Source organism: Saccostrea cucullata, unplaced genomic scaffold (genome assembly GCF_032062105.1).
Source record: "Saccostrea cucullata isolate Sc308-1 unplaced genomic scaffold, CSIRO_AGI_Scuc_v1 ctg3925, whole genome shotgun sequence".
Taxonomy (NCBI): Eukaryota; Metazoa; Mollusca; class Bivalvia; order Ostreida; family Ostreidae; genus Saccostrea; species Saccostrea cuccullata.
The window spans coordinates 45,069-57,541 of record NW_026940066.1 but is presented as its reverse complement, the minus strand read 5'-3'; the positions used below and the strand labels follow the sequence as shown (position 1 = coordinate 57,541).

Here is a 12,473-nt window from a genome sequence, read left to right as displayed (position 1 = left end):
TTAAAGAGATATCTCTTTAACCTAGAGAGAGATATATTTTACTTTGGGAGATATCTTTCCAAGTTAAAGAGATATCTCTCAAAGTAAAAGCGATATCTCTCATAGTTTATCTTAAGAGATATCTCTCAAAATGAAAGAGATATCTTTCAAAAGTGTCCAAAAGAGATATCTCTCAAGCAAAAAGAGATATCCCTTTATTGCAGAGAGATATCTCTCTTCATTATTTATATTTAAATTGCATGTTTAATGACTTCTCCCTTTACTGAAAGTACAGGGTAAGCTTTTTATTCACGAAAGTACATTTAAGTATTTTGAAATTCGACAGATTCAAGATATTCTATGCGAGGGCTGTCCGGTAAAATCGTGGACATAGCGTTTTTCTCGAAAAATCATGGGCACCTTTAGCAAAAATTTTCAGGAAATGTTAAGGTATCATATTTAAGTGAATCGTAATTTTTTTTTATTACATAAATATACTACATGTATTAGACAAAAATAAAGATTTTATAACGCTTGAATGTGCACAGGGTAGTGTTACAGCGCACCGGAAAACAGTTCAGTTTGATTTTGATGTTGTAGTAAAACCTTAGGAGACATTAAATAAATTAATTAGTCAACGACTTATTGTTAATTAACAATGGTAATTTCCATTCCTTCGTCGATACGATATATCCTAATGAGCTTGAGATAAAAGATACCACAGAGTCTGACTCATCTGTTTCATATTTGGATATTTTACTTAAGAAAGACGTTAATGATAATATAACAACCAAGCTATATGATAAACGTAATGACTTTAACTTTTCTACCGTCAGCTTCCCTTATGCAGCAATATACCTTCATCACCTGTATACGGAGTATATATGTCTCAGTTGATTCGTTACGCAAGAGCATGCTCTGCGTATGAACAATTTCTAAAACGAGGTAAATTTGACAAGCAAGTTGATGAAAAAAGAATATCAACAGTCTCTGTGGTCGATAAAGTCATCATTTCAGCAAATGGGGATGTTAGTCCGTTATTTATACACTGAATTGAGGACCTCAATGGCACACGGCGGGTGTGATCCCACCTCTCTTGTTTCGGAGGTCCGTGTTTGCTTTGCTCCTATTTTGTATTGTTTTATGGACTTTGATATTGAATACTGTTCGTCATCTCCATATCTTTCTATTTGTTTAATCAAGGATTTTTTGAGAAGTATATTTTGGATAAGTACTCATAAAGTGTGACTCAAACTCGACTCACAGAGAAAATACGGGGTCAGTGTTCATCTTACTGATCTACGGTACAATGAAGTTGACCTTTTTGTACTTAAATTTGAACTCTTTGGTTACTTATACTAACCTTTATCATATTTTCTCAGATGTACCATGGCAATAAATATGATTTTATTTTACGTAAAATATTTTGAATAATATTTATCATTGAACAAATCTTGCAAATTAATGCGCGTAAATTATTGTGTGACCTCTTTACACTAAAAAGTAACATATTTGGGGTATTAAAAAACTAAATAGGCAATAAGCCATTTTTTAAAATAAAGCTTTTTACGACTTAAGTGCTGATCAGTCACAAGTATCGAGTACTTTAAAATAATGAAAGAAAAAGTTGGGGTCAGTGATGTTAATTTTGAAATATTGGTCAAAATATGTGATTTTCAAAAATGGTGTAAATTTTATCTTGACTTATTTGACATATCTTCATTTTTGGGCAAAGTTTGTTGAAGGAATGTGTATAACTTGTTCTAAAAATATAAATTAAGACCTATATTAAATACTCCTTGCAATATCATAATGGAAAATATTCTCCGAGTAAAAGTATGTGAGGCTAAAGATATTAAACTTAATAAATATGCAGTTTGCAGAATTATCTGCTAAATTTCCTTCCACCACAAGGAATAGTCCCTCATAAACCTTGCTTCTTTGTAGCTTTTTGAGCATTTTTTTTCGTTGAATGTTAAAACATTAATATTGTTGAAATTAAATATGTTAAAAAAATTGATTTTTGATATATAGTTTTGAAGTAAGAGGTTCTGCGTGAACTTTCTAAAAAGCTGACGAGTGACATACCTTAAAAGCGAAATTATTACAGAGACTTTGCTTCCTGTTTCCCTTTCGTTTAATTATTTTATTTTAAGGATTACTGGAAAGATATATCTCTTTAGCTCAAAAGGATATATCTTTTTGAAATTCTTAAGAGATATCTCTCTAACTCAGAAAGATATCTCTTTTAACCTTGTTGAAGAGATATCTTTCTAACTTTAAGAGATATCTCTCTCTCTCTCGCTTTAAGAAATATCTCTCTAGCTTATAAAGATATTCCTCTAAGTAAAAGTGATATCTCTTTTGTTTAAAGAGATAGATCTCTAAGGTATAAAGATATTTCTCTAATGTATAAAGATATCTCTATTAGTCAAAGAGATATCTCTCTTTGTTAAAAAGATATCTCTATTACTGAAAGAAAATTTTCATTTCACAGTAAAAGGGCTTGCCATAAAATACACTTACATACCAAAAAATCAGCTCAATATATGCAAGCGTTTAGAAAAAAAGGTCGGAAACCCAAGAGGGACCGACTGACAGACAGAGAGACAGACAGAGGGACAATTGATTTTGGTATGTCTGTGTATCTTAATGAATTATGTACAGATCAAGTTTGCATTTCGTTCTGGTTCAGGATTTTCCTCAATTTTTTTTCTGAATGCTTGCATATATTGTGCTGTTTTTGGTATGTGATATATCCTTGATGAGTTATAGATCAAGTTTGCATTTCGTTCCGCTTTATTGGTTTTTGACAAAATTATATAACATTTTCAATTTTTTAACGGAAACCAGATATTATACTTACCGGTAGGAGGACAGTCACCTGAATTGTTATCAATAAGTCGCTAAATTAGCCAAACATCGAAAAATTCTAAATGTAACTCGTCTAAAAATTCAGGTGCCTGTGTTAGTAGACAAGTTTTGCTAATGCAATATTATCAGAATGTTTGTTAAATTTAACTTAAATTTGTAATACAGTTGTATATTCAACATATTTAAAATGTTAGTTGACCTTTTGATTGCTTTTTTTTTAATCTTTTCTTCTCTGTCATAATTTAGGCGTTTGACCTTGCCAAGTGATCCTACCAACTATAATAATTATGGCACTTTTTAAATTGATGTGCTTACAATAGTGGTGACTCAATATCTAAAGTGAACACAAACCAGTTACATTAATTTTCTTTTTGCTTTAGGGAACAAAAATCTGTGCTTTTGATCACATTTCCTCATCTGCTTAAATTACATTCATTTTCAGCGTTTTTTCCGACCTTTTGATTTTGCACTAACATACGGACACCTAGAGTAAGCATAATTTGTTTCAGTTTCTTTCGTACGAACCAATGTATTCGAAATTGAATTAAGTGTTTATTTTTAATTTAATTAAAGATGATACGTACATGTATGTATTTTAAACATAAAGTAAATTGTGATTTAAAATATCAGACATGTAAATTTATATGTATTAGGATATAAAATTATATAAAAGTGTGATTTTAAATAAGGTAACTAAAAGAACTTTTCATGCTTGCAGGAAAATATTATCTACGTTATATTTTAAAAGCTTTCAAAATGACAGTTCGTTTGGATATTATTTTATCCATATATCACGTGTATTACTCTGTTATCATTATCATTGAAAGTCCGGTTGCCCAAGATAAATGTTTTTCTATAAATATAAATAGTTTCTCACTGTTAAAAATTTACCTCAGTATATATAAATTCAATTTGTGGTTTTTGTCACGTCCACAGTATGTGCATTTTCTAATTATAATTATCTCTCGTAAAATGCATGATTGCTGTCGATTCTATTGGTTTACATAAATTGTTACATGTACTGTTATTTCTCTCAAACCAAAAATTAAAGTTGAATTTATTTTAAAGGCGAAAACATTTTTTTGCATTAAATATAGAGAATAAATCTATAATTAGCTTTACTCAGTGCCTTACATTGTGTTGATAGGGCAACAAATTTTAATTGAAAAATTCAAATTTTTGTAGAGGACAGTAGGAAAATTTTAAAGTCTGTATAATATAACAACCAATTCGTCAATGATACTAAGACATAAAATAATGTATATTAAATAAATGATAAAAAGAACACAGAAATAAAAAAAAAAAAAAAGATATACATGTATTCTCAAATATTGGTATTCCCTGATATTTTTGGAAAATCACCATGAATTTCCCTAAAAACTTGTGGTAAAATAAACAATACTGGAGTGGTTTTGATAAGCAAAAAGTATTTGGGAAAACCACGCATTCAGAACATACTGCAGAACATTTCAGTATTTGAAATATAAATATTCATAAATATATATTTTTTAATTGGGAAAAGAATAAAATTATAAATGATGAAACAAAAACAAAATTATATCAACATTTTAAAAACGAAATAAAAACCATCCTTCCCAAAAACATCAATGAAGAAATACACCGTACATAGAAATAAATCTTAACTAAAAAGGTAAACAGTACAACACAAATTTCCTTTGATAAAAAAAAAACAAATATCCACAATGCACGTGACAGCAATTCTGTCATGTTCGTAAGTCCCAATGAAATATAAGGTCAACCACACGTCATTTGCAATTGTTTGCAATTCTTTGAACGTGTTTACCTGAAATGGGTTTCCCCGACAAGTGACGTCTACTAATTAACAGTCATATAAAATGTCAATCGGCAATTTTGTTTTCATGTTTTGTTAAATATGCAAAGTCTCAAAAGGTAAGTTGTTTTCTTTTTTTTAAGTAAAAATAATTTCTTCAAAAATATACAACCCTCAAATAATTTTAATTTCTTTTTTCAATTTACTTAATAAAAATGTACATCATTAATTAATAGAAAATAAAATGGCTACTACAGAGTGTAGTATTTTAATATACATTACTAAAATCTTTACGAAAACCTCTCTCCAAAACTCTGGACAAACTAAGTTTTGAAGGAAAATACTGTCAAAAATTAATGAAACATATCACTTAGATTGAACTATCATTACAACTAAGATTTTAAAAGATATGCCCCCCAAAATCCTTCAGTAAGATATAGAGAAACATTTGTACGTTTCCTCCAACTTTGCTTAAAGCAACATGAGCTGCAACTTTGATGTCAGAATGTTTTAATGCAAAATTGTAAATAACTTTTTCCTTTACAGTCGTATGTTTTTATCAATTTTAGTTACTATGAAAAAAAAATATAATGACAGAGAGATAACGTCATTAAAAATTGTTTTTCTTCTGTTGTATATATTCGCTTATTTTTCAACAAAATTCATAGAGAACAATATCAATTTGGAATTTCCCGAAGATCAATGTAGAGGAAATAAATCCTTGTATTCACCTGGAACGTCACGTGCAGGTCAATACAACGTTTAGTATTTTTCTATTGAATTAAACTATTATTGTCGTCCTGTACAACAATTATTTTTTATGTAAAACTGTATATGGAATTGTGTATAGAAGTCTTCCCTATACCTTACTTTAGTCTAATTGATCATAAAGGTTTAAGTTAAGATAAGTTACATATTACAAATTTCTCATAATAACACATTTTAATAGCAATATAAAAATTTCAAAAATGCAGCTCATATTGCTTTAACATAAATCTTAAAACTCCCTTTAATGCACAAGTTTGAACACCAAACTTGTTGAAAAATTGCGCCTAGGCGGCACAATAGAATAATTTTTTTCCCAAAATATTCTAAGCTTGATTTCATTGGTTGTGTAGAGTGTCATGACCCTACGTTAAAATATGTTATAGACTTAGAATAATTTTTTTTTTTTAAAATAGTTTCCAAAAGTTCTTAAAGACTTCCAAAAGTTCTTTAAGACTTTTTGAAAATCTCCATTTATAATTTAATTGGTTTACCCCAAATAAAATGTGTTGTAGCACAGTTCTTCTGAAGTTTTTTTTATTTTCATAGCAAGTAATATTTTTGCCAGAAGTAGAGAGGACCTATTTTCTGTTATTCAAAATATATGCATTCGTACTTTTAACCATACCTCATAAATGTTGTAAACATTAAGACTTCTTTTTGTAGTTATTTATTGAAACACAAAAAACCGTAATTCTAAATTATTTTAAAGTAGTAGTATTTCATAATGTCTTTCAAAACCCCTGTCCTTATGAAAATTCCCCTGTCGTTCTCAGTAACCTACATCATTTCCACAGCTATCTACTGTATATCTACAGTATGGTATGGTATGGCACCCTGTACATGTATATACATTAAGTATAATCTTCACTCATTATTTGACAGACTACACCTTAAATAATACAACAAAAATAAATTGATCCATAACAAATAGGCATACATTAATGTGTATGTGATCAATGAAGTACTACAATGTTTTGGTTAAATATATGTTACATGCTATGCATTATATCCATAACAAAGACATTAAAAACCGCCCAGGAAAAAAACCTGTCTCCGTCGCTATGTAAATAATGCCTCAAGGGAGAATGCCGGACGTGCATTCGGAGCAGTACTTGGTATGTATAAACACCATATATGTACATGTACAATAAAGCATAATCAAATATATGACAATATTGCTGTTAATATTATATTCATTTGAATATGAATATAAAAAAACACGTGTGTGTTCTGCGGAGCACTGGCTTAGAATGATCCAACACCTCACAAAATACCGCCTTCTCACTGGCCTTTCTTTGGCCACGCCTACCATAAACAGACATTTCCAATAAAATACGTTCCTATTATATAATGTTTTCCCGCTATACTACGAAACGCGGGAAAACACTATTCTCTGTGTATCATACCAGTAAAAACTGGCAAATAATCCAGTAGAAAAATAAAATGGAGAAGTAATAAACAGGAACAAATTAATTTTTCATTCTACGGTTATGAAGTAAAATTGATAAGGATTAATTAAAACATTTTATAAACACAATAACTTATATTGTTGTACATGTATACTATTTAAAAATCAATTAAAACTACAGGTATTTTAGTAAAACTAAATTTTCAAGTCGATCATTTATATATTTTTAACCATTCATTTAATATCCTTTTTGTAGAATACTCGTGTACCTGTTATTGTGTATCAACCCAGCATGGACCTCATTACGAAACTCTCAAATGAATTCCCTCCTCTCCGAAACCATTGATGCTCCCAAGTCATCGGCTAATGTCCCATCGAGAGTGCCATTCAGAGAGAACAAAATTTCACCAAGTAGGGGACGTTTTCCCAGCTTTGAACGGATAGATAATTCGAGGAGGCCGTTGGAACCGAGAAGAGATTCCATTGCTCCTTCCGTCGCGGAGGTGAAAAGCGCCATCAGCGAAGTTCAATCTGTAGTTCGAAAGGAGGCTCAGCTTGATAGACAGCTTTTTGAACAAAGTAATAATCTAAGCATAAATACCAAATAAGCATATATACTAAAGTATAGTAGAGCATAAATAAATATCTATAATTTTTTTTTTTGGATTATTCATCAAGTTTAAGCCATGATGTATGAACATTTACATTTCATTTCATGAGTGCATAAACAGTTCAATAATTTCATCACAGTTCAAGCAAAAAAGCAATATACATGTTCTTTGTTAACGTTTTAGTTTAATACTTTATCTTGTATTTATACATTTAAGAAAGTGTGATGTATAATTAACTTGTGTTGCACGTTTACTCCTTTTTGAACACCAGTGTACGTACTTTGCTACAGTTGAACTCTGATATCTCGAACTCCCGTGACTACCAGGGATGTAACAAGGTTACCGGTTGTCTAAAGCCAAATTTATAGTTGAGTTCCAGTTTCAACTTTATTATCTCAAACCCTGTGATATCCTGTTGAGTTTAAGAGATGTATATAGGTTACTACTAGTATGTGTTTGCATCATCGTCAAAAGTCTTTTCAAGAAATGATCTTTAACACAGTTTTTATCTTTTAGAAATTGACCTTCCAAACCAGAACACAGCCGGTTTTGGACCACATTTGCTGACCACTTCGGAGGCTCAGAACATTGCCCAGCAGTCAGCTACTTTTATCGGCAGTGTTGCAAGAGCGATTGAGAAAACACAGAGTAGAAGAGCGTAAGTATTTCTTCGAATTTTGTAACAAAATATAATTTCCTCTGTTCTGAGTTTTTTTGCCTCAGATACTAGTAGCTAAAATGAAGTTGAAAGCAAATTTAGGCACTATATTTTCATTTCATTTTATGATCATATTATGTACACCAAAAGAAAGATATAAATTAATAAATTTTTTGTGATTATTTAAACTTTGAAATCTTGTTCAATTTATCTTGTCTTTAATTTATCAAATTTCTTGTCTTTAGTACTCTCTCAAGGTCATTTGTACCCAACAAAGATGTTCTGTCTCGCATTCCTGAAATCCCTAATCTATCGGTACAGTTCAGACCCTTTTGCCCATATAATAGCAAACCATCTTGCCAAACTACTGCTAAATATAGGACTGCTGATGGAACGTGCAACAACTTGAATAATCCACTTTGGGGGCGATCTCAAACGCCCTTTGAACGATTTGTATTTCCATTCTATGAAGATGGTAAGTCAAAATCTGAAAATAAGTAACTATATTTCACACATTTATTTGACGATTTGAAGATCAAAAAATGTTAATTAATTGAATAAGTTATATATACATATATGTATAATTTTTGTGAAGCAAAAAAAAATGTTTACACGTTTGTTCGGAATTTAAAAATCATGACATTCAAAATAAAGAAGATATTTTGATATCCATATGCATGTTCACAGATGTTCAGGACCCAAGAAGTCGGGATGTAAATGGGAGCCCGCTACCAGGTCCAAGGGAAATAAGCATTGCTGTCCATCAAAGGAGTACAAACACACACGTCATGGATCTCTCACAGTTCACCATGGAATTTGGACAATTCGTCAGTCACGATATCCAATTTAATGCTTTGTCAAAAGGTATATTTGACAATTTTTGAAATAAAAAATATTTGAGGGTTAAACCTTAGCATCTCTAAAATAACGCCACAGTCTGTAGTATTAGCATCCTCTTATTTCAAATAGATCGTGGTTAAATTTTTTGCTGTAAAAACAAAACATTGAAAAGCAAACAAAAACCCCCCTAAATTTTTGCATTTCTTCATTTCTCTCTTTTTGACAGAAAAGTATAATTAAGAGAGAAATGTTATAAACAGCAAGAATCCTGCGAAATCTGAACTTGATTCACTTGTACACCTAGAATCTTATGTTTGTAGGTTACTTAAACTCAAATCTCAATTGCTGTGACAGGAAAGGTTTGAACAGATTAAATTGTTTGCCAATTTCCTTACCAAAAGATGATCCTTATTTCGCATCTTTTAAAAGGACTTGTATGAACTTTGTTAGATCTTTACCATCAGCAGCTTTAGACTGTAGTGTCGGTGAGTCGAAAACTTAACACCTCCATTAAATGATTTTTAACAAATTGCATTCTAAAAGAAAAAAAAAATAATTTCAGCATTGCAATATTGAAAATCTTATATTGTCACTAGAAATTCGTATCATTTTCAGTTGTACTCCAGTAAATTGCATTAGTAGTTAATTTTCTTTGTTGTTGCTATGCTTTAAATTCAATCAATCATTAATCATTTTACAGGCCCGCGTCAACAAATTAACCAGAACACCCACTATATTGACGGCTCAGCTGTTTACGGCTCCGATCAGAACACAATGAATTCATTAAGACTAAAAAGAGATGGTAGGTTGCAATGTATTTTTAACAACTGCTAAATGTGACAAATCAAATAACTTTTATAAATAGAGAATATTTAGAAAGGAATTATTCTTACCTGAATATTAATTACTAGTATATATTGAAGCAATAAGGTATGCTCGTTTAGAGAGAAAACAGCATATGTACAAATTTAGAACAATCTAGTTTTACTAAGTCTTCAACAAGGTTTCCAAACGGTTACACGTTTTAATATATCCATGTACTTCTTCGAGGCAATATTGTATTAATATCCAAGAGCAAGGAATCTAACATCCATTTTCGAAAAATCTGAAATCTTGAAATTTTAAAAGAAGTCCTAATTAATTAATTTACATTATGGTTTTAGTCTAAAATTTTTGCTATAATTTTGATATATGCTTAAAACAACTTTTATAAGGTGATAGACGAGTTAACCAGCAAGCAGCCTTAATTTTCCTTTCAGACTATTTGGCACCGGGAACACAACAGAATTGCTAAAAATCTCAAAAAAGTAAAAACCAAGGTTGGAACGACGAGACACTTTTCCAGGAGTCTCGAAAAATTGTTGGGGCTCCTATTCATCATATTACCTACCATCAATACCTGCAAGAAATATTAGGAAACGATATTATGAATCAATTTGACCTAAAGCTGAAATCCTCAGGATATTTTACTAGCTATAACGCTAAATTTAAACCAATGATCAGGAATTCCTTATCTGTGGCAGCCTTCAGATTTGGTCATAGCATGATTAACGACAAGTTGTCTTATCATCCAGTTAATTTTTATGACAAGAACAGTTAATTTGTCAGAAATAGTCATATCTCGGCAACAGAATGGGTGGATAATAACATCCTTTCCAAAAATAAGCATGGCGACCATTAAAACACAAATCTTCTGTCTCAGTCCTGAGAAACCTTTATTCAAGGAGGATAGAGAATGGGTGCATCCTTTTTATCATATCTAATATGTTTAAAATCTAAAGTAAACGATATCTTAGGTATTTAATACTTATATCATTGTTCAAATATTCAACTATTTTTCAAAGTGCTAATAGGAGGTCTTTGATAGCAGATTGCTTAATTAAAAATACATATCTTTTCAAACTTGCTTTCACTGGGCAAGATGACAAGTATCATTTTTAACCGTCAGCCTTCCTTCACTAAAACGATTAATCCAATCATTAATTGAATTTATAGGAACTCATTTATCTCAATAAACTGTGTACAAATTATTATATGATACTGTAGAGGGATTTCTAAGATATTACAATAAATTGTACAGTCGTTTGGTGAAGGAGTTCGACTGAGACAACCATTTTTCGTCACAAGTGACCTAAATAGTGACGTCATTTTCACATTGTGACGTCACAAACAAGGAGAGAAACTTTATTCAGCATATAGACCTTGTGTATGGCTATGTGTGTACCAAATTTCATTCTAATCTGAATTGTGGTTTTGTAGATATAGAGATAGTTTGCGAACTTTTTGATCACCCCTCGTAATACACTAATGGCAAATGTCATCTGCAGAAACACAGACATAGACAAAATCCATAGAAATGTCTTTGAAAAGAAGACTATAAAGTATGTTGATCTTTGTACTAATGATACAAGACACAATTATCATCCCACGGAGTGATAATATTTATCTAGATAAATGTTTTAAATAATTATTTGAATTGAAAATCAAAGAAAAATGTCAAGTTAAGGCCACACCAATAAAAAATTTTGTTCATCAGACCCGCTCGCTCGTATTTAAACAAAACTATACAAATAATTTTAATTATAATCCCCGTTTCATAGGAATTATGTGCTGTTTTCTGTTCCTTTTCCGCTCTATTTATCGTACTTTTAATCTACTTACTCTGCTAATCAGAAAAAATATAATTCTCTGCTCAAATTTTTTCACGCCCCGCCTAAAATTTTGCCTACAATTTAAAAAGTAATAATATTATTATTTAATTGCTAGCCCGCTCGTAGTTTTTTCATCAAATGTCCGATGAACAAGAAATTAAATTGGTGTGGCCTAATAAGTAAATAGTTTAATCGTTTGCTCTCAAAAATCAACTTTTCTGCAGAAGATGACATTCAGTTTTAAATTATTTTTAGCACACCAAAGTTCTCCTGTTCTGAATTCAAAAACGACATTGATTTTACCAAATGGGATTCTTGTATTCCCCGACATGGTGGATGGTCGTCATGGAGACCACTTGGTAGATGTGCTTTTCGCAGATCATGCAATAGTCCTTCACTAAATAGACGTGGAAACCATGTACCGGAAGTTCTTATATATATATATATATGAATGTCCAGATATTGATCTTACACAAATAAGACCTGTGGTCCTAAGGCCGTTACCAAACATCCTTGAAGGACCATCCCCAGATTTTACCGATCGTACATTTGAAAGGAGACGAGTTGCAATACCTTGATTGCAATCAAAATATGTCTTAAAATAAGTGCAATATTCTTTTTTTCTTCGAAAATCCAGAAAAAAAAAAGTTTGTTATATTCATATAATTTGTGATGAATTGAATGAAAGATGTGTTGATACAATGTAATTTTTCCATCACAAATTGTAGATTCGAAATGACTGATGCATAATAGATTTTTTAAAACTATGAATGTGACCAATTATGTACAGTTTTTTAGCCAGCTGATTTGTCGCTGTAATCGTGGGTAATATAATTCATATGATATACTTTTTGTACATTTTAAAATGCTTCAATAAAGACATTCCAAAGAT

At 30.8% G+C, this 12,473-nt stretch overlaps 1 protein-coding gene across 1 annotated transcript; it reads left to right on the top strand.

Moving 5' to 3' along the window:
* The first annotated feature begins 4,652 nt into the window (after positions 1–4,652).
* On the top strand, positions 4,653–11,982 carry LOC134254698 (chorion peroxidase-like). Its single transcript, XM_062737239.1, has 8 exons — positions 4,653–4,764; positions 7,078–7,400; positions 7,949–8,090; positions 8,336–8,565; positions 8,778–8,954; positions 9,251–9,415; positions 9,631–9,744; positions 11,837–11,982. The coding sequence occupies exons 1-8, from the start codon at positions 4,748–4,750 to the stop codon at positions 11,980–11,982; spliced, it is 1,314 nt and encodes a 437-aa protein (XP_062593223.1). The 5' UTR covers positions 4,653–4,747.
* The last annotated feature ends 491 nt before the right edge of the window (positions 11,983–12,473 follow it).